The sequence below is a fragment of the Bombina bombina genome, chromosome 12 (genome assembly GCF_027579735.1).
Source record: "Bombina bombina isolate aBomBom1 chromosome 12, aBomBom1.pri, whole genome shotgun sequence".
Taxonomy (NCBI): Eukaryota; Metazoa; Chordata; class Amphibia; order Anura; family Bombinatoridae; genus Bombina; species Bombina bombina.
The window spans coordinates 75,765,260-75,785,942 of NC_069510.1; the positions used below are offsets into that span (position 1 = coordinate 75,765,260).

The 20,683-nt window shown below is 41.5% G+C and overlaps 1 protein-coding gene across 2 annotated transcripts in view; it reads left to right on the top strand.

Annotated features, from left to right (window-relative positions):
• The window catches only part of LOC128642788 (multidrug and toxin extrusion protein 1-like), a 676,487-nt gene that overhangs the window by 647,549 nt on the left and 8,255 nt on the right, over positions 1-20,683 (top strand). For both annotated transcript variants that reach the window (XM_053695585.1, XM_053695586.1), the window contains exon 16: positions 903-997. In XM_053695585.1, coding sequence (XP_053551560.1) covers positions 903-997 — 95 coding nt within the window. The remainder of the gene's footprint in view (positions 1-902; positions 998-20,683) is intronic.

Sequence of the window (20,683 nt, forward strand, 5' to 3'; positions counted from 1 at the left end):
AAAACAGATACACACGAAAAGGTATTTTTAGGAGCTGTTTGGTTGAAAACTATTCATGGTGGCGTACTTTTTAAAAAATATTATTGCATTGTGACCTTTAAAGAAACTCAAATCTTATCTACCTTGCAAACCCACTTTAAAAAAAAAATAGGCACCTGTGTTTTCTTCACAGTTTTTACAATAAATACAACTAATATTTGGGAGGTGGTTCAAATGTAGAAGAGATGGCTCAAGGGTAACATTTTCCCTATAATTTTATTTATACATTGTGAAACTTTATCCCAAAATGGTCAAATAAAAAGGCAGGACCACCAGATTTGTTATAAGATGCCAATTCCTCCAACAATGATTATATGCCAGGAGAAACATGCTGTGTAATCTATTCAATGAGACGTTCTCTTAATATTCTTTTTGAAAAGCTAAACCTAGGTATGCTCAAACTGATTTCTAAACCGTTGAAAATCTCCTCTTATCTCAGAGCATTTTGAAAGTTTTTCACAGTTTGACAATATTATTTCATGTGTGTCATATGGATAACATTGTGCTCACTCCCAATGAGTTATTTAGGAGTCTGCACTGATTGACTAAACCACATGTCTGTCAAAAGCAGAGGCTTAGATACAAGGTAATCACAGAGGTAATATGTGTATTAATATAATTATGTTGCTTATGTAAAAATGGGAAATGGGTAATAAAGGGATTATCTATCTTTTAAACAATAAAATGTTTCAAATAGACTGTCCCTTTAACTTAATTGAAGCCAAAATTATTGTAATAGGCTAATCCTTTTCATCAAACCATAACATTCCTGATTTTGTTTGATTTATTTTGAAACCAGAAAATGTTTTGTATGCATCTAAAACATTAGTAATTTTTGGTAAATTACTTTCTTTGCCATTTAGGTTTTTGGTTAGGAGCCCTCCTATGTGTGATGATACAAGGAGTTGCCTTTATTATATTTGTATTTAAAATCGACTGGAACAAAGCATCAGAAGAGGTACCTTATTGTTATTAATATTATTTCAACATAGTCTGTTTGTGCCAGAAATCTTAGCTACACTCATTGAACGTCCCTGTTCAGCTCACTAGCAGGAAACTCATTTAACAATAAGGAAAAAAATATGTTTTAAATTTTGTCTAATAAATACGAATTTCACAGGCCTAAATATAGAGTTTTGCGGCCAAAGGGGTGCGTTAGCTACGCATGCTTTTTTCTGGCCACACCATTTAAATACCGCTGGTATTTAGAGTTCACAGAATGGCTGGGTTTTCAGTGCGTTAGGCTCCAAAAAGGGAGCGTAGAGCATAATTTAACGCCACTGCAACTCTCGATACCAACGGTGCTTACGGACGCGGCCAGCTTTAAAAACGTGCTTGTGCACGATATCCCCATAGAAAACAATGGGGCATTTTGAGCTGAAAAAAAACCTAACACCTGCAAAAAAGCAGCGTTCAGCTCTTAACGCAGCCCCATTGTTGTCTATGGGGAAACACTTCCTACGTCTGCATCTAACACTCTAACATGTACCCCGAATCTAAACACCCCTAACCTTTCACTTATTAACCCCTAATCTACCGCCCCCCCTATCGCTGACACCTGCATATTTTTTTAACCCCTAATCTGCCGCTCCGTAAACCGCCGCTACCTACATTATCTCTGTGTACCCCTAATCTGCTGCCCCTAACACCGCCGACCCCTATATTATATTTATTAACCCCTAATCTGCCCCCCACAACCTCGCCTCCACCCGCCTACACTTATTAACCCCTAATCTGCCGAGCGGACCGCACCGCTACTATAATAAAGTTATTAACCCCTAATCCGCCTCAATAACCCTATAATAAATAGTATTAACCCCTAATCTGCCCTCCCTAACATCGCCGACCCCATCTCGCTGCTACTGTAATAAATGGATTAACCCCTAAAGCTAAGTCTAACCCTAAACCTAACACCACCTAAGTTAAATATAATTTAAATCTAACGAAATAAATTAACTCTTATTAAATAAATTATTCCTATTTAAAGCTAAATACTTACCTGTAAAATAAATCCTAATATAGCTACAATATAAATTATAATTATATTATAGCTATTTTAGGATTTATATTTATTTTACAGGTAACTTTGTATTTATTTTAACCAGGTACAATAGCTATTAAATAGTTAAGAACTATTTAATAGCTAAAATAGTTAAAATAATTACAAAATTAAATGTAAAATAAATCCTAACCTAAGTTACAATTAAACCTAACACTACACTATCAATAAATTAATTAAATAAAATACGTACAATTATCTAAAATTAAACCTAACACTACACTAGCAATAAATTAATTAAATACAATATCTACAAATAACTACAATGAAATAAACTAACTAAAGTACAAAAAATAAAAAAGAACTAAGTTACAAAAAATAAAAAAATATTTACAAACATTAGAAAAATATTACAACAATTTTAAACTAATTACACCTACTCTAAGCCCCCTAATAAAATAACAAAGACCCCCAAAATAAAAAAAATGCCCTACCCTATTCTAAATTAAAAAAGTTCAAAGCTCTTTTACCTTACCAGCCCTTAAAAGGACCTTTTGTGGGGCATGCCCCAAAGAATTCAGCTCTTTTGCCTGTAAAAAAAAAAACATACAATACCCCCCCCCAACATTACAACCCACCACCCACATACCCCTAATCTAACCCAAACCCCCCTTAAATAAACCTAACACTAAGCCCCTGAAGATCTTCCTACCTTATCTTCACCTCGCCGGGTATCACCAATCGGTCCTGGCTCCGAAATCTTCATCCAACCCAAGCGGGGGCTGGCGATCCATAATCCTGCGGCTGAAGAGGTCCAGAAGAGGCTCCAAAGTCTTCATCCTATCCGGGAAGAAGAGGCGATCCAGACCGGCAACCATCTTGATCCAAGCGGCATCTTCTATCTTCATCCGATGAGGAACGGCTCCATCGTGAAGACCTCCAGCGCGGATCAATCTTCTTCCTCCGACGTCCAACTGAAGAATGACGGTTCCTTTAAGAGACGTCATCCAAGATGGCGTCCCTCGAATTCCGATTGGCTGATAGGATTCTATCAGCCAATCGGAATTAAGGTAGGAAAATTCTGATTGGCTGATGGAATCAGCCAATCAGAATCAAGTTCAATCCGATTGGCTGATCCGATCAGCCAATCAGATTGAGCTCGCATTCTATTGGCTGATCGGAACAGCCAATAGAATGCAAGCTCAATCCGCGCTGGAGGTTTTCACGATGGAGCCGTTCCTCATCGGATGAAGATAGAAGATGCCGCTTGGATCAAGATGGTTGCCGTTCTGGATCGCCTCTTCTTCCCAGATAGGATGAAGACTTTTGAGCCTCTTCTGGACCTCTTCAGTCGCAGGATTATGGATCGCCAGCCCCCGCTTGGGTTGGATGAAGATTTCGGAGCCAGGACCGATCGGTGATACCCGGCGAGGTGAAGATAAGGTAGGAAGATCTTCAGGGGCTTAGTGTTAGGTTTATTTAAGGGGGGTTTGGGTTATATTAGGGGTATGTGGGTGGTGGGTTGTAATGTTGGGGGGGGGGGTATTGTATGTTTTTTTTTACAGGCAAAAGAGCTGAATTCTTTGGGGCATGCCCCACAAAAGGTCCTTTTAAGGGATGGTAAGGTAAAAGAGCTTTGAACTTTTGTAATTTAGAATAGGGTAGGGCATTTTTTTTATTTTGGGGGGCTTTGTTTTTTTATTAGGGGGCTTAGAGTAGGTGTAATTAGTTTAAAATTGTTGTAATATTTTTCTAATGTTTGTAAATATTTTTTTATTTTTTGTAACTTAGTTCTTTTTTATTTTTTGTACTTTAGTTAGTTTATTTCATTGTAGTTATTTGTAGATATTGTATTTAATTAATTTATTGATAGTGTAGTGTTAGGTTTAATTGTAGATAATTGTAGGTATTTTATTTAATTAATTTATTGATAGTGTAGTGTTAGGTTTAATTGTAACTTAGGTTGGGATTTATTTTACAGGTAATTTTGTAATTATTTTAACTATTTTAGCTATTAAATAGTTCTTAACTATTTAATAGCTATTATACCTGGTTAAAATAAATACAAAGTTACCTGTAAAATAAATATAAATCCTAAAATAGCTATAATATAATTATAATTTATATTGTAGCTATATTAGGGTTTATTTTACAGGTAATTATTTAGCTTTAAATAGGAATAATTTATTTAAAAAGAGTTAATTTATTTCGTTAGATTTAAATTATATTTAATTTAGGGGGTGTTAGGGTTAGACTTAGCTTTAGGGGTTAATCCATTTATTATGGTAGCGGCGAGATTCGGTCGGCAGATTAGGGGTTAATAATTGAAGTTAGGTGTCGGCGATGTTAGGGAGGGCAGATTAGGGGTTAATACTATTTATTATAGGGTTATTGAGGCAGATTAGGGGGTTAATAACTTTATTATAGTAGCGGTGCGGTCCGCTCGGCAGATTAGGGGTTAATAAGTGTAGGCAGGTGGAGGCGACGTTGTGGGGGGCAGATTAGGGGTTAATAAATATAATATAGGGGTCGGCGGTGTTAGGGGCAGCAGATTAGGGGTACATAGGGATAACGTAGTTGGCGGCAGTGTACGGAGCGGAAGATTAGGGGTTAAAAAATTTAAATATAGTGGCGGCGATGTGGGGGGACCTCGGTTTAGGGGTACATAGGTAGTTTATGGGTGTTAGTGTACTTTAGAGCACAATAGTTAAGAGCTTTATAAACCGGAGTTAGCCCAGAAAGCTCTTAACTACTGACTTTTTTCTGCGGCTGGAGTTTTGTCATTAGATTTCTAACGCTCACTTCAGCCACGACTCTAAATACCAGCGTTAGAAAGATCCCATTGAAAAGATAGGATACGCAATTGACGTAAGGGGATCTGCGGTATGGAAAAGTTGCGGCTGTAAAGTGAGCGTTAGACCCTTTAATGACTGGCTCCAAATACCAGAGGGCGGTAAAAACCAGCGTTAGGAGCCTCTAACGCTGGTTTTGACAGGCTACCGCCCAACTCTAAGTCTAGGCCACAGCGTTTTGCACGTGCAGTGTAGTTTAAGTACGATTTTCACTGTAAATAGGTTTTTCCTGCATAATTTTAATACAAATTTGAAATAAAATGCTATGAAAAAACATTTTATTTCAATATTTCACTTATTTTTATGATATTTTGAGAGTCATATTGTAATGTATGCATCACCTTCACATTCTTAAAAGCAGGAAACACAACTTTGCGAGGCACAATGTTCTTAAAGGGGCATTCCGGGCAAAAATACATCTTTGAATAGAAAAATATTTGCAATATACATGTATTAGCAAAAATGTTTCTAGTAAATGTTATCGCTGCTGAAGTGTTAAAAATTATTTCTCTGCACGTGCATGTGAAGCATAGCTAGATATTCTCAGTGAACCAGCATTGTAAATACTGCAGCTGCTCAGAGCATCAGTGGGGCTGGTACAAGCACCTTAGGCTCTATGAGCAAGTGCTGTGTTTAAAATGCTGGTGCACGGTGCATACTTAAATACACATTTGAAACAGCTATAGCTTTTATAAAAAACATTTTTGCTAATAAATGTATATTACAAAAATGCTTCTTTTCACAACAGAAATGCATCCATGTTGATTCCAATATTGGCTGGAATGTCGCTTTAAACTTAAGTAACTAAACTCTTTCTGTAGAGTATTAGGTACAAGGGCTTCATTGTAATGGAGAGATTTCTTAGAAAATATTGGCAGCCCAGAGAGATTTAGATCATTAGGCCTTGTGCAAAAAGATTAAAAACATAGATAAAGGGAGAGTCTAGTCAAAATTAAACTTTCATGATTCAGATAGGGCATGTCATTTTAAACAACTTTCCAATTTACTTTTACCATCAAATTTGCTTTGTTCTCTTTGTATTCTTTGTTGAAAACTAAACCTAGGTAGGCTTATATGCTAATCTCAAAGCCCTTGAAGGCAGCCTCTTATCTCAGTGCATTTTGACAGTTTCTCACTACTAGACAGGGCTAGTTCTTGTGTGCCATATAAACATTGTGCTCACTCCCATAGAGTTATTTATGAGTTGGCACTGAAATAATGGGGCAGTCTGCAGAGCCTTAACTACAAGGTAATCACAGAGGTAAAAACATAATTTATGCTTACCTGATAAATTTATTTCTCTTGTAGTGTATCCAGTCCACGGATCATCCATTACTTGTGGGATATTCTCCTTCCCAACAGGAAGTTGCAAGAGGATCACCCAAAGCAGAGCTGCTATATAGCTCCTCCCCTCACTGCCATATAAAGTAATTTGACCGAAACAAGACGAGAAAGGAGAAACCAAAGGGTGCAGTGGTGATTGTAGTTTAATTAAAATTTAGACCTGCCTTAAAAGGACAGGGCAGACCGTGGACTGGATACACCACAAGAGAAATAAATTTATCAGGTAAGCATAAATTATGTTTTCTCTTGTTAAGTGTATCCAGTCCACGGATCATCCATTACTTGTGGGATACCAATACCAAAGCTAAAGTACACGGATGATTGGAGGGACAAGGCAGGAACTTAAACGGAAGGAACCACTGCCTGTAGAACCTTTCTCCCAAAAACAGCCTCCGAAGAAGCAAAAGTGTCAAATTTGTAAAATTTTGAAAAGGTGTGAAGCGAAGACCAAGTCGCAGCCTTGCAAATCTGTTCAACAGAGGCCTCATTTTTAAAGGCCCAGGTGGAAGCCACAGCTCTAGTAGAATGAGCTGTAATCCTTTCAGGGGGTTGCTGTCCAGCAGTCTCATAGGCTAAGCGTATTATGCTCCGAAGCCAAAAGGAGAGAGAGGTTGCCGAAGATTTTTGACCTCTCCTCTGTCCAGAGTAAACGACAAACAGGGCAGATGTTTGATGAAAATCTTTAGTAGCCTGTAAGTAAAACTTCAAGGCACGGACTACGTCCAGATTATGCAAAAGACGTTCCTTCTTTGAAGAAGGATTAGGACACAATGATGGAACAACAATCTCTTGATTGATATTCCTGTTAGAAACCACCTTAAGTAAAAACCCAGGTTTGGTATGCAGAACTACCTTGTCTGAATGAAAAATCAGATAAGGAGAATCACAATGTAAGGCAGATAACTCAGAGACTCTTCAAGCCGAGGAAATAGCCATCAGAAACAAAACTTTCCAAGATAAAAGTTTAATATCAATGGAATGAAGGGGTTCAAACGGAACTCCCTGAAGAACTTTAAGAACCAAGTTTAAGCTCCACGGGGGAGCAACAGTTTTAAACACAGGCTTAATCCTAACCAAAGCCTGACAAAATGCCTGGACGTCTGGAACTTCTGCCAGACGCTTGTGCAAAAGAATAGACAGAGCAGAGATCTGTCCTTTTAAAGAACTAGCTGATAAGCCTTTGTCCAAACCCTCTTGGAGAATGGACAATATCCTAGGAATCCTAACCTTACTCCATGAGTAACTCTTGGATTCACACCAATAAAGATATTAACGCCATATCATATGGTAGATTTTCCTGGTGACAGGCTTCCGAGCCTGTATTAAGGTATCAATGACTGACTCGGAGAAGCCACGCCTTGATAGAATCAAGCGTTCAATCTCCATGCAGTCAGTCTCAGAGAAATTAGATTTGGATGATTGAAAGGACCTTGTATTAGAAGGTCCTGCCTCAGAGGCAGAGTCCATGGTGGAAGAGATGACATGTCCACTAGGTCTGCATACCAGGTCCTGCGTGGCCACGCAGGCGCTATCAGAATCACTGATGCTCTCTCCTGTTTGATTTTGGCAATCAGTCGAGGGAGCAGAGGAAACGGTGGAAACACATAGGCCAGGTTGAAGAACCAAGGAGCTGCTAGAGCATCTATCAGCGTTGCTCCCGGGTCCCTGGACTTGGATCCGTAACAAGGAAGCTTGGCGTTCTGGCGAGACGCCATGAGATCCAGTTCTGGTTTGCCCCAACAATGGACCAGTTGAGCAAACACCTCCGGATGGAGTTCCCACTCCCCCGGATGAAAAGTCTGAAAATCCACCTCCCAGTTCTCTACGCCTGGGATGTGGATCGCTGACAGGTGGCAAGAGTGAGACTCTGCCCAGGGAATTATCTTTGAGACTTCTAACATCGCTAGGGAACTCCTGGTTCCCCCTTGATGGTTGATGTAAGCCACAGTCGTGATGTTGTCCGACTGAAATCTGATGAACCTCAGTGTTGCTAACTGAGGCCAAGCTAGAAGAGCATTGAATATTGCTCTTAACTCCAGAATATTTATTGGGAGGAGTTTCTCCTCCTGAGTCCACGATCCCTGAGCCTTCAGGGAGTTCCAGACTGCGCCCCAACCTAGAAGGCTGGCGTCTGTTGTTACAATCGTCCAATCTGGCCTGCGAAAGGTCATACCCTTGGACAGATGGACCCGAGAAAGCCACCAGAGAAGAGAATCTCTGGTCTCTTGATCCAGATTTAGTAGAGGGGACAAATCTGAGTAATCCCCATTCCACTGACTTAGCATGCATAATTGCAGCGGTCTGAGATGCAGGCGCGCAAATGGCACTATGTCCATTGCCGCTACCATTAAGCCGATTACTTCCATGCACTGAGCCACTGACGGGCGTGGAATGGAATGAAGGACACGGCAAGCATTTAGAAGTTTTGATAACCTGGACTCCGTCAGGTAAATTTTCATCTCTACAGAATCTATAAGAGTCCCTAGGAAGGAGACTCTTGTGAGTGGTGATAGAGAACTCTTTTCCACGTTCATTTTCCACCCATGCAACCTCAGAAATGACAGAACTATCTCTGTATGAGACTTGGCAATTTGAAAGCTTGACGCCTGTATCAGGATGTCGTCTAGATACGGAGCCACCGCTATGCCTCTCGGTCTTAGAACCGCCAGAAGTGAGCCCAGAACCTTTGTAAAAATTCTCGGGGCAGTGGCCAACCCGAAGGGAAGAGCTCCAAATTGGTAATGCCTGTCTAGAAAGGCAAACCTTAGAAACCGATGATGATCTTTGTGAATCGGTATGTGAAGGTAGGCATCCTTTAAGTCCACTGTGGTCATGTACTGACCCTCTTCGATCATGGGTAGGATGGTCCGAATAGTTTCCATTTTGAATGATGGAACTCTGAGGAATTTGTTTAAGATCTTTAGATCCAAGATTGGTCTGAAGGTTCCCTCTTTCTTGGGAACCACAAACAGATTTGAATAAAATCCCTGTCCTGGATGGATCACTCCCATTACTAGGAGGTCTTGCACACAGCTTAGGAATGCCTCTTTCTTTATCTGGTTTGCTGATAACCTTGAAAGATGAAATCTCCCTTGTGGAGGAGAAGCTTTGAAGTCCAGAAGATATCCTTGATATATGATCTCCAACGCCCAGGGATCCTGAACATCTCTTGCCCACGCCTGGTCGAAGAGAGAAAGTTTGCCCCCCACTAGATCCGTTTCCGGATAGGGGGCCATTCCTTCATGCTGTCTTGGGGGCAGCAGCAGGCTTTCTGGCCTGCTTGCCCTTGCTCCAGGACTGGTTAGGTTTCCAGGCCTGTCTGGAATGAGCAACAGTTCCCTCTTGTTTTGAAGCGGATGAAAGTTGATGCTGCTCCTGCCTTGAAATTTTGAAAGGCACGAAAATTAGACTGTTTGGCCTTTGATTTGGCCCTGTCCTGAGGAAGGGTATGACCCTTGCGTCCAGTAATGTCAGCAATAATTTCCTTCAAGCCAGGCCCGAATAAGGTCTGCCCCTTGAAAGGAATGTTGAGTAATTTAGACTTTGAAGTCACGTCAGCTGACCAGGATTTAAGCCATAGCGCCCTACGCGCCTGGATGGCGAATCCGGAATTCTTAGCCGTTAGTTTACTCAAATGAACAATGGCATCAGAAACAAATGAGTTAGCTAGCTTAAGCGTTCTAAGCTTGTAAATAATTTCATTCAATGGAGCTGTCTGGATGGCCTCTTCCAGGGCCTCAAACCAGAATGCCGCCACAGGAGTGACAGGCGCAATGCATGCAAGGGGCTGTAAAATAAAACCTTGTTGAATAAACATTTTCTTAAGGTAACCCTCCAATGTTTTATCCATTGGATCTGAAAAAGCACAACTGTCCTCAACCGGGATAGTGGTACGCTTTGCTAAAGTAGAAACTGCTCCCTCCACCTTAGGGACCGTCTGCCATAAGTCCCGTGTAGTGGCGTCTATTGGAAACATTTTTCTAAATATAGGAGGTGGGGAAAAGGGCACACCGGGTCTATCCCACTCCTTGCTAATAATTTCTGTAAGCCTTTTAGGTATAGGAAAAACATCAGTACACACCGGCACCGCATAGTATCTATCCAGCCTACACAATTTCTCTGGAATTGCAACTGTGTTACAGTCATTCAGAGCAGCTAATACCTCCCCAAGCAATACACGGAGGTTCTCAAGCTTAAATTTAAAATTAGAAATCTCTGAATCAGGTTTCCCTGAATCAGAGATGTCACCCACAGACTGAAGCTCTCCGTCCTCATGTTCTGCATACTGCGACGCAGTATCAGACATGGCTCTAACAGCATTTGCGCGCTCTGTATCTCTCCTAACCCCAGAGCTATCGCGCTTGCCTCTTAATTCAGGCAATCTAGATAATACCTCTGACAGGGTATTATTCATGATTGCAGCCATGTCCTGCAAGGTAATCGCTATGGGCGTTCCTGATGTAATTGGCGCCATATTAGCGTGCGTCCCCTGAGCGGGAGGCGAAGGATCTGACATGTGGGGAGAGTTAGTCGGCATAACTTCCCCCTCGACAGAACCCTCTGGTGATAATTCTTTTATAGATAAAGACTGATCTTTACTGTTTAAGGTGAAATCAATACATTTAGTACACATTCTCCTATGGGGCTCCACCATGGCTTTCAAACATAATGAACAAGTAGGTTCCTCTGTGTCAGACATATTTAAACAGACTAGCAATGAGACTAGCAAGCTTGGAAAACACTTTAAAACAAGTTTACAAGCAATATAAAAAACGTTACTGCGCCTTTAAGAAACACAAATTTTCCCAAATTTTGAAATAACAGTGAAAAAATGCAGTTACACTAACGAAATTTTTACAGTGTATGTAATAAGTTAGCAGAGCATTGCACCCACTTGCAAATGGATGATTAACCCCTTAATACCTAAAACGAAATAACAAATGACAAAAACGCTTTTTAAACAGTCACAACTGCCACAGCTATACTGTGGCTTTTTACCTCCCTCAATACGACTTTTGAAGCAGTTTGAGCCCTTCAGAGAAGTCCTGGATCATGCAGGAAGAAGCTGGATGTCTGTGTCTGTAATTTTTGCTGTGCAAAAAAACGCTAAAATAGGCCCCTCCCACTCATATTACAACAGTGGGAAGCCTCAGGGAACTGTTTCTAGGCAAAATTCAAGCCAGCCATGTGGAAAACAGAATTTATGCTTACCTGATAAATTACTTTCTCCAACGGTGTGTCCGGTCCACGGCGTCATCCTTACTTGTGGGATATTCTCTTCCCCAACAGGAAATGGCAAAGAGTCCCAGCAAAGCTGGTCACATGATCCCTCCTAGGCTCCGCCCACCCCAGTCATTCGACCGACGGACAGGAGGAAATATATATAGGAGAAACCATATGATACCGTGGTGACTGTAGTTAGAGAAAATAATTCATCAGACCTGATTAAAAAACCAGGGCGGGCCGTGGACCGGACACACCGTTGGAGAAAGTAATTTATCAGGTAAGCATAAATTCTGTTTTCTCCAACATTGGTGTGTCCGGTCCACGGCGTCATCCTTACTTGTGGGAACCAATACCAAAGCTTTAGGACACGGATGAAGGGAGGGAGCAAATCAGGTCACCTAAACGGAAGGAACCACAGCTTGCAAAACCTTTCTCCCAAAAATAGCCTCCGAAGAAGCAAAAGTATCAAATTTGTAAAATTTGGCAAAAGTGTGCAGTGAAGACCAAGTCGCTGCCTTATATATCTGGTCAACAGAAGCCTCGTTCTTGAAGGCCCATGTGGAAGCCACAGCCCTAGTGGAGTGAGCTGTGATTCTTTCAGGAGGCTGCCGTCCGGCAGTCTCATAAGCCAATCGGATAATGCTTTTAAGCCAAAAGGAAAGAGAGGTAGAAGTCGCTTTTTGACCTCTCCTTTTACCAGAATAAACAACAAACAAGGAAGATGTTTGTCTGAAATCTTTAGTAGCCTCTAAATAGAATTTTAGAGCACGGACTACGTCCAAATTGTGTAACAAACGTTCCTTCTTTGAAACTGGATTCGGACACAAAGAAGGTACAACTATCTCCTGGTTAATATTTTTGTTAGAAACAACTTTCGGAAGAAAACCAGGCTTAGTACGCAAAAATTTCACCACAGTGTCTTAAAGCATTAAAAGTATTGCACACCAAATTTCAGAGCTTTAACCCTTAAAATAACGGAACCGGAGCCGTTTTTAAATTTGACCCCTATACAGTCCCAGCTATATGCTTTGCTGAGACCCAACCAAGCCCAGAGGGGAATACGATACCAAATGACGCCTTCTAGAAGCTTTTTTAGTGATTCTTAGATCCTCACACATGCATCTGCATGCCTTGCTCTGCAAAAACAACTGCGCAGTAATGGCGTGAAAATGAGGCTCAGTCTATAACTAGAAAGGCCCCCAGACTAAAAAAGGTGTCCAACACAGTGCCTGCCGTTTTTTAAACGTTCCCCAAGATTATAATGCCAATTATTAGCTAGAATCTGCATAATATGCCCCAATAAAGCAATCGTTTTAGCCCATAAAAATGTCTACCAGTTTTTAAGCCCTTTTTTAAGCCCTTTATTCTTTTATGTTGAAAATGGCTTACCGGTCCCCATGAGGGGAAATGACAGCCTTCCAGCATTACATGGTCTTGTTAGAAATATGGCTAGTCATACCTTAAGCAGAAAAGTCTGCTAACTGTTTCCCCCAACTGAAGTTACTTCATCTCAACAGTCCTGTGTGGAAACAGCAATCGATTTTAGTTACTGTCTGCTAAAATCATCTTCCTCTTACAAACAGAAATCTTCATCCTTTTCTGTTTCAGAGTAAATAGTACATACCAGCACTATTTTAAAATAACAAACACTTGATAGAAGAATAAAAACTACATTTAAACACCAAAAAACTCTTAACCATCTCCGTGGAGATGTTGCCTGTGCAACGGCAAAGAGAATGACTGGGGTGGGCGGAGCCTAGGAGGGATCATGTGACCAGCTTTGCTGGGACTCTTTGCCATTTCCTGTTGGGGAAGAGAATATCCCACAAGTAAGGATGACGCCGTGGACCGGACACACCAATGTTGGAGAAAAAACTAGGCCCCAATAAGTTTTATCCCCAAACATATGTAAAAAACGATTAAACATGTCAGCAAACGTTTTAAAATACACTTTTATAAGAGTATGTATCTCTATTAATAGGCCTGATACCAGTCACTATCACTGCATTTAAGGCTTTACTTACATTACTTCGGTATCAGCAGCATTTTCTAGCAAATTCCATCCCTAGAAAAATATTTTAACTGCACATACCTTATTGCAGGAAAACCTGCACGCTATTCCCCCTCTGAAGTTACCTCACTCCTCAGAATATGTGAGAACAGCAAAGGATCTTAGTTACTTCTGCTAAGATCATAGAAAACGCAGGCAGATTCTTCTTCTAAATACTGCCTGAGATAAACAGTACACTCCGGTACCATTTAAAAATAACAAACTTTTGATTGAAGAAATAAACTAAGTATAAAACACCACAGTCCTCTTACGACCTCCATCTAAGTTGAGAGTTGCAAGAGAACGAATGGATATGGCAGTGAGGGGAGGAGCTATATAGCAGCTCTGCTGTGGGTGATCCTCTTGCAACTTCCTGTTGGGAAGGAGAATATCCCACAAGTAATGGATGATCCGTGGACTGGATACACTTAACAAGAGAAAAGTATATTAATATAACAATGTATATTATGCAAAACTGGGGAATGGTAAATAAAGGGATTATCTATCTTTTAAACAACAACAATTCTGCAGTAGACTGCCGCTTAACAATAATACCCTGAACAGCAATGCACTACTGGGAGCTAGCGAAACATACCTGGTTAGCCATTGAGCCAATGACAAGAGACATGTGTGTAGCCACCAATCACCAGCTAGCTCCCAGTAGTGCACTGTTGCTCCTGAGCCAACATAGACATGCTTTTCAATAAGAATGAAGTCAATTTGATGATGTATATAAATTGGTCTCTTAAAATTGCATGGGTCTGAATCATAAAAGTTTAATTTTGTCTTTCATGCCCCTTTAAAATGAAAGAATAAAAAAAATAGATTTTTATACTATAATAATATTTTACTACCATTTTTTCACTGCTGCAAGACTAAATTGCTCTTAAGTTATGAAAAAATAATAATACACCTCCTAGAAGGCCTAGGTCTATTCTTAAAGGGACATGATACTCAAACATTTTCCCTGTTCCATCTAAAAGAGGATGCTTCAAATTGTATTACAGTCCTTTTTTTTCTTTTTATTATGCACTATCTTTTTGTGCTGAATAAACAATTTTTCTTTGTGGGAGTCGTCTTTACCAACCTATGAGCAGCAAAGTTTTAGAATACAATTATGCTCTTCCTGTTAGCTTAATTTTAAATTGAAACACCTTTCACTTAAAGGGACACTGAACCCAAATTTTTTAGTGTATGATTTAGATAGAGCAGGCAACTTTCTAATTTACTCTTATTATCATTTTTTCTTTGTTATCTTGCTATCTTTATTTGAAAAAGCAGAATTGTAAGCTTAAAAGCCAGCCCATTTTTGGTTCAGCAACTAGGTAGCGCTTGCTGATTGGTGGCTCATTTTTTCTTTGTTCTCTTGGTATCTTTATTTGAAAAGCAGGAATGTAAGCTTAAGAGCCGGCCCATTTTTGGTTAAGTTCCATTGGGCAGCGCTTGCTGATTGGTGGCTACATTTAGCCACCAATCAGCAAGCGCTACGCAGGTTCTGAACCAAAAATGGGCCGGCTCTTATGCTTATATTCCTTCTTTTTCAAATAAAGATAGTAAAAGAACGAAGAACATATGATAATATGTTTAAATTAGAAAGTTGCTTAAAATTGCCTGCTCTATCTGAATCAGGAAATACATAATTTGGGTTTAGTATCCCTTTAAAGGGACATAAAACCCAATATCTTTCTTTTATGATTCAGATAGAACATACAATTTTAAACAACTTTCCATTTTACTTCTACCATCTTTGTTTTCCTGTTATCCTTTGTAGAAAAGCAGGAAGGTAAGTTTAGGAGTGTGCACATCTGCTGCACTTTATGACACAAGGCGCTAGGGAGCACCTGAACCATTCATCTAATTGGTTGTGCATCCTGCCCCTCACAGAGACACGGGCCAATCAGATGGGCACTGTAATTCACCCTTCTTCAATATTTGTTTTTCCCTCTGCCTGGACAGTTAGGGGGCACCCTACCGATCCTCTGGCATCCACCCCAAGTGAAGCCTTGGGGAATGAGGTTTATAAGGGGAGCTTCGTCCCCCTTGAACCTCCCAGGTGAAGGCAAACATCTTAGATAGTGAAGATGGAATGGACCGATCAGATCATGCATAGGATGTATGCTCTGATTGGCCCAACAATTGGTCATGGGTTGGGGCTCTCGCTAGCGCCTTCACTTTATGACAGCAGTTTTGAAATAATGTTATGCCTTAGTAAGAGCACTAGATGGCAGCACTATTTCCTGTCATGTAGTGCTTCAGGCATGTAAATACTAGCTATCTAGATATCTAAAAAAAAAAAAAAAATAACAAGAGAACAAAGCAAATTTAATAATAGATTGGATTTTTTTTTAAACTGTATTGTCTATCTCAATCATAAAAGACAATTTTTGTATTTCATGTCCCTTTAACCCTTTTAAATGCAAAAATAAAAAAATTAGTTTGCTATGTTTACCGTTGCTCTTTCATTGATTACCAGGTTTCTTTAAAGTGAAAGCAAAGTTACCATTATCACGATCCAGGATATCAGTAATCTACCAAATTAAATAGGACTTTCATTCATGAATCTTGATCAATCGATGGAAAAACAAAGTTATGTCCATTATTTATCTATTTGTGAGTGTACACTAATGCAACCCGTTTTTTTTTTCTGCTGATCACGTTTCTGTATCAGACAATTGAAATTCTGGCCATTAGGCAGCAGTCAGCACACGTCACCCGCCTACTTTAGCCTGTGTGCATGCGCAATTGTTCTCTCGCTCATCTCTGCATCCACGCGCGCTCACGATTAGCGCATGCGTACTGGCAAGATCCAGGAATCCCCATAAGACATTGCACTTGCGCAGAAGACATTGAGATCAGCAATTGGCGCATGCACTGTTTCACAAAGCCTCGTGAACGCGCTCTGGGCTGACGTAGAAAGCGGGTGGGACCGCTCTATACGTCAAACACAAGAAAAGAAGGAAGTAATATCTGGCAGAAGTCAGACATCGCAACGGTAGTGAGATATCAATATAGAAATCTTCAACATAAAAAAGGGGCGGAGTTAACCGCTGAACGGAAAGCCAGCACAGTGAGGAAGCTCTGCAAAAACGAGCAGTTTCTTAACCAAAAAAGTGGTTAAAAGTGACCAAAAGCACAACTCTTTTTCTATATTTTTTTTTCTTGCACTTGACCACTGGAATCTAATATTTCAAACGTGGTTCCTGACGCTGAAGCTCTGATACCGGACAACCCAGTCTGCATTTTCCCAGGACCCACTCTACACACCAGCCACTTGCTTGTTGAGACCTGGCCCATACCCACAAGACCGAGTGAACATCCACGACTCCGGAGGGTCGGGGCTCTGCTCCGGAATCAAGCTCACCACCTCAGTTGCCAGGAACAGGTGCGCCTAGTACCGGATGCATTAGAAGCACTGAGGCCTCTGGAAAGAAGCGATCCGACCACACCAGGTAATAGACACAGAGGCCCTGGGCACCACACAACGCCTAACCACCTTACTTTACCTGCCCGGAAGATCTTTGTCTAACGAACGGAGCAGCTGATAGGGAGACCGGACAATTTTCGGCACTGAAGAAAGTGGCGCGAACGGCCACCATCTTGTCTGCGGCCTTAACAAAGGGAGTATCAGTTGCGCGGAGCGCCAAAGTAGTAAGCCTGCCGCAAGTCTACGGCTACCTTCGTGCAGACTCCCTGACACGATCTGCACTCTGACCAACAGCTTGGCAGGGGTAAGCGTAAACAGAGCCACGAGACAGGAGGCCGTATCCCCACTGCACACACGTGGCGCAGCCTCTCCGGTAACTGCACCGAGGCTCCAGGGGAGGTTATGGCCTGACTACCTATTAACCCTAGCCTACAACTCGGGCCCGAACACACTCTGAGGCTCCCTTTTACACCGCTCCAAGTCACGAGCCAAAACATTAATCAATAGCCCATCTTCTAAGAGCCCTAGAGTCCACCTCAGCAGTACAGAGACACCCTGCATCTTTGTCTCAAGGTCCATTGGACAGGTCAACCACTTTTCTTAGGCCTGATGAGCCTGTAATCAGCCAGAGCCGCTCCCTACCCACTCCGGAGGGGCGCCTAAATCTTTTCTAGGCCCATACACTTTAAATAGCCTCTAAGAAGAGGGGCCACACTCTGCACAACTGTTTTCACATACCTTTTACAAGTGGCACTTTTGGGCGTTGGAACTTTATCACTAAGCCTGCTCAATAAAATTTGGTCTATTGTCCTCCTGCATATTAAAGTAATCAGGGGCCAAACCTACCTGATTAACAGAGGAACTGCCTTTAACTTGCACATAGTTATTAATACACTGCCGGTACATCAGTTATACTGCCTTAAAAAGAGCATCTGAGGTGCGATGTGATATAACTGTTTTATCTTTCTGGCTCTGTGTAAATTGTATTGCTCTGTTGTATATTTAATTTGTGCTAAATTGAGAGTCTCATTAGTGGTGATTGTTACTACTGGCCCCCCTCGCGCCTCCCCCTTTCTGGTCCAGCTTGTCTGGGTTGGTCACTTCCACTTTCCCTTTCCCCTTCCTTACGGTCGTATCCCCTTTTTCCTGAGGTGCGCGGGGGTCTGTGGAGTTATCTGTAAACTTATAATTACATTAGGAGGCCTCATATGTGAAATGACCTAAATTATAATAATAAGTGGTCTTCAGCACCGCTCTCTCATCACTGTATGTCTATGCTTCTCGCATGCTCTAGAACAGACAGGCTTAGATATATCTAACTTTATTCCTTTACAGGTTTGTGTTTAAGTATTTGTGTCGTAGCACATAGGTGCAGAGTGCTCCCTATGCCCAGATCTAAAATGCCACACTCTTCAAGGAGGTGCCCCCAAACCCCCTCAGGGGTCAAGAAAACAGTCCTAGACCACTTCTCTCAGCGACCTACGGACTCTGCCCAGAGTGCGAGAATATGTAGTGATCAGGATTCTCAAGATGAAGGATCTCAGTGGAGCACACAGTCCACAGCCCACCTGCAACATTATATCACTGAAAATTCCATGAAAAAAATGCTTGCAGCTCAAACCAAATCAATTACTCCGGAAATTCAGCGTAGCTCAGCAGAGTTGCGGAAGGAAAAAGCACTCTGGAACGGCAGCAAGATGATTTGGTCACTGACCACTCCAACCTGCTTTCCTATGCCGAGAATCTAGCGGAGCAAATAACCCAGCTAGAACTGAAGTTGGCAGACTTGGAGGCCCAGAAGCAGAACTTTTTTTCACTTTCTGCGATGATATTTTTTTAGTGAAAATTTTTCTGCAGGTTATTTTTAAATAAAATTCAATTTTAAATTAGGCAGTTACACTAAAGCACCAGTTCACTTGTAATGTGTTGGTTAACTGGAGAATAAAGCAATATTTAAAGTGTTATAATATAGTGCAGTAGTTGAAAATGCATTGCAAATTAGCTGCAGACATACTCTAAAAAAGGTGCATTGCTTATATGAACATTTTACATTCAGAAAAAAACAGCTTTGCAGACTGAAAGGCTAGGGGACGGTCTTGAAACGATCTCTGAGAGCCAGTCAATTAATGCACTACTACTGCATATTTGACTGTTCACTTCAAACAGCACGTTGCTCTGGAGGAACTGTAAAAAGGAAAACTTACACAGTGCAGTCAGAGAACAGCTCTGTTTGAAGTTTACAGCCTAATGTGGAGCAACGCTAAATCGCTAACAGTTCCTGTTTGTGTCCTATTCTTTCTGCAGACATGCTGCATTTTCTGCGATGACATCTCAGATCACTGTATGTTCTGCCTTGGGGCTTGGAGGACAGAGCCAGGAGGAACAATATCCGCTTTAGAGGTATACCAGAAAGCGTATCATCCGGCGAACTGCAAGATTTCCTCAAGTCACTCTTTTCAGAACTGTTGGGCCCACTAGAGGGTAATTCACACGTTATGGAGAGGGCTCACAGAGCCCTAAGATCAAGATCAACTGCCTCAGATAAACCTAGGGATGTGGTGGTGTGTTTCCATCATTTCACATTCAAAGACTGATTGATACAGGCTGCATTTAGCAAACCCACACTCCCAGACCCTTTTAAGGATATTCAACTTCTGCCGGATTTATCAGCTCATACATTACAACAGAGGAGACTATATGCCCCTCTGATGCTGCAACTTAGGAAAGCCAACATTAAATATAGATGGGTTTCCCTACCAAGCTCATAATCTCAAAGGATAATAAAACACATGTTGTTTCCTCCCTTTCTTTGGGCAACACTCTCCTGGCAAACTGGGGTATCCTGATTGAGCCAGACAAACAAGGGCCAGCACCTCCCTCTAAGCTACGGGCATCTGCTCCTGAGTGGTCCTCTAAAGACCGGGGCCCTAAACGCCAAAACCAGGTGCTCCGGATCCTCAAATAAGGTCGCAGGCCCTTCCGACTTGAACAACACCTGATTACGACAATGTGGACATTACTAATACTAAGCCAGACTTACATTACATTGAATGCAATGCCTATCTCAGTTAGATTAGATAGTTTATACTATTTATAATGTGGAGAGATACTTGGGACCTACGATCCTACTGACCAGAGAACCCTTCATATCCTCCAGAAGGGACGCATTTGAGTTTACACTAAGTTCTCACTATATTGTATTTTATGTTGGTTCCAGTTAGATAGGCTTGTATACATTGTTTGCCTTATTGTTCTGTATATATGAGAGCGGGGCTGACTTTCTCAGCCTTATGCCCTTCATTTCTCATTAGCTCCCCCCCCCACTGCAGGGCCCAAATCTACTTCCACCAATCCCCCCTCCCCTCCTCCTCTTTCCCTTTTCCCCTCTTCCGAATCCCTTTCCTCCCCTCCCATCCCCTGTGCCCCTGATCCAGGCCGCTGGCCCGAACAGTGTGATATAGGATACAGACCCATAAATGTCTTCCCTCAGGTTCCTCACCCACAATGTTAGAGGCTTGAACACGGTGGGTAAGAGGAGCCTTCTTGCGAGATCCCTATGTTTCCATAAGGCCGATGTGGTCTTTATCCAAGAAACACACTTACTTGCTAATAATCCTCCCACGTACATTTCCCATGACTTCCCTGTCATCAAGGTAGCCTCATACTCTAAAAAGGCTAGAGGTGTGGCCATATTGGTTCACAAAAGGGTAGCTTTCAAACCCCTCCAGGTGATTAGGGACCCTCAAGCG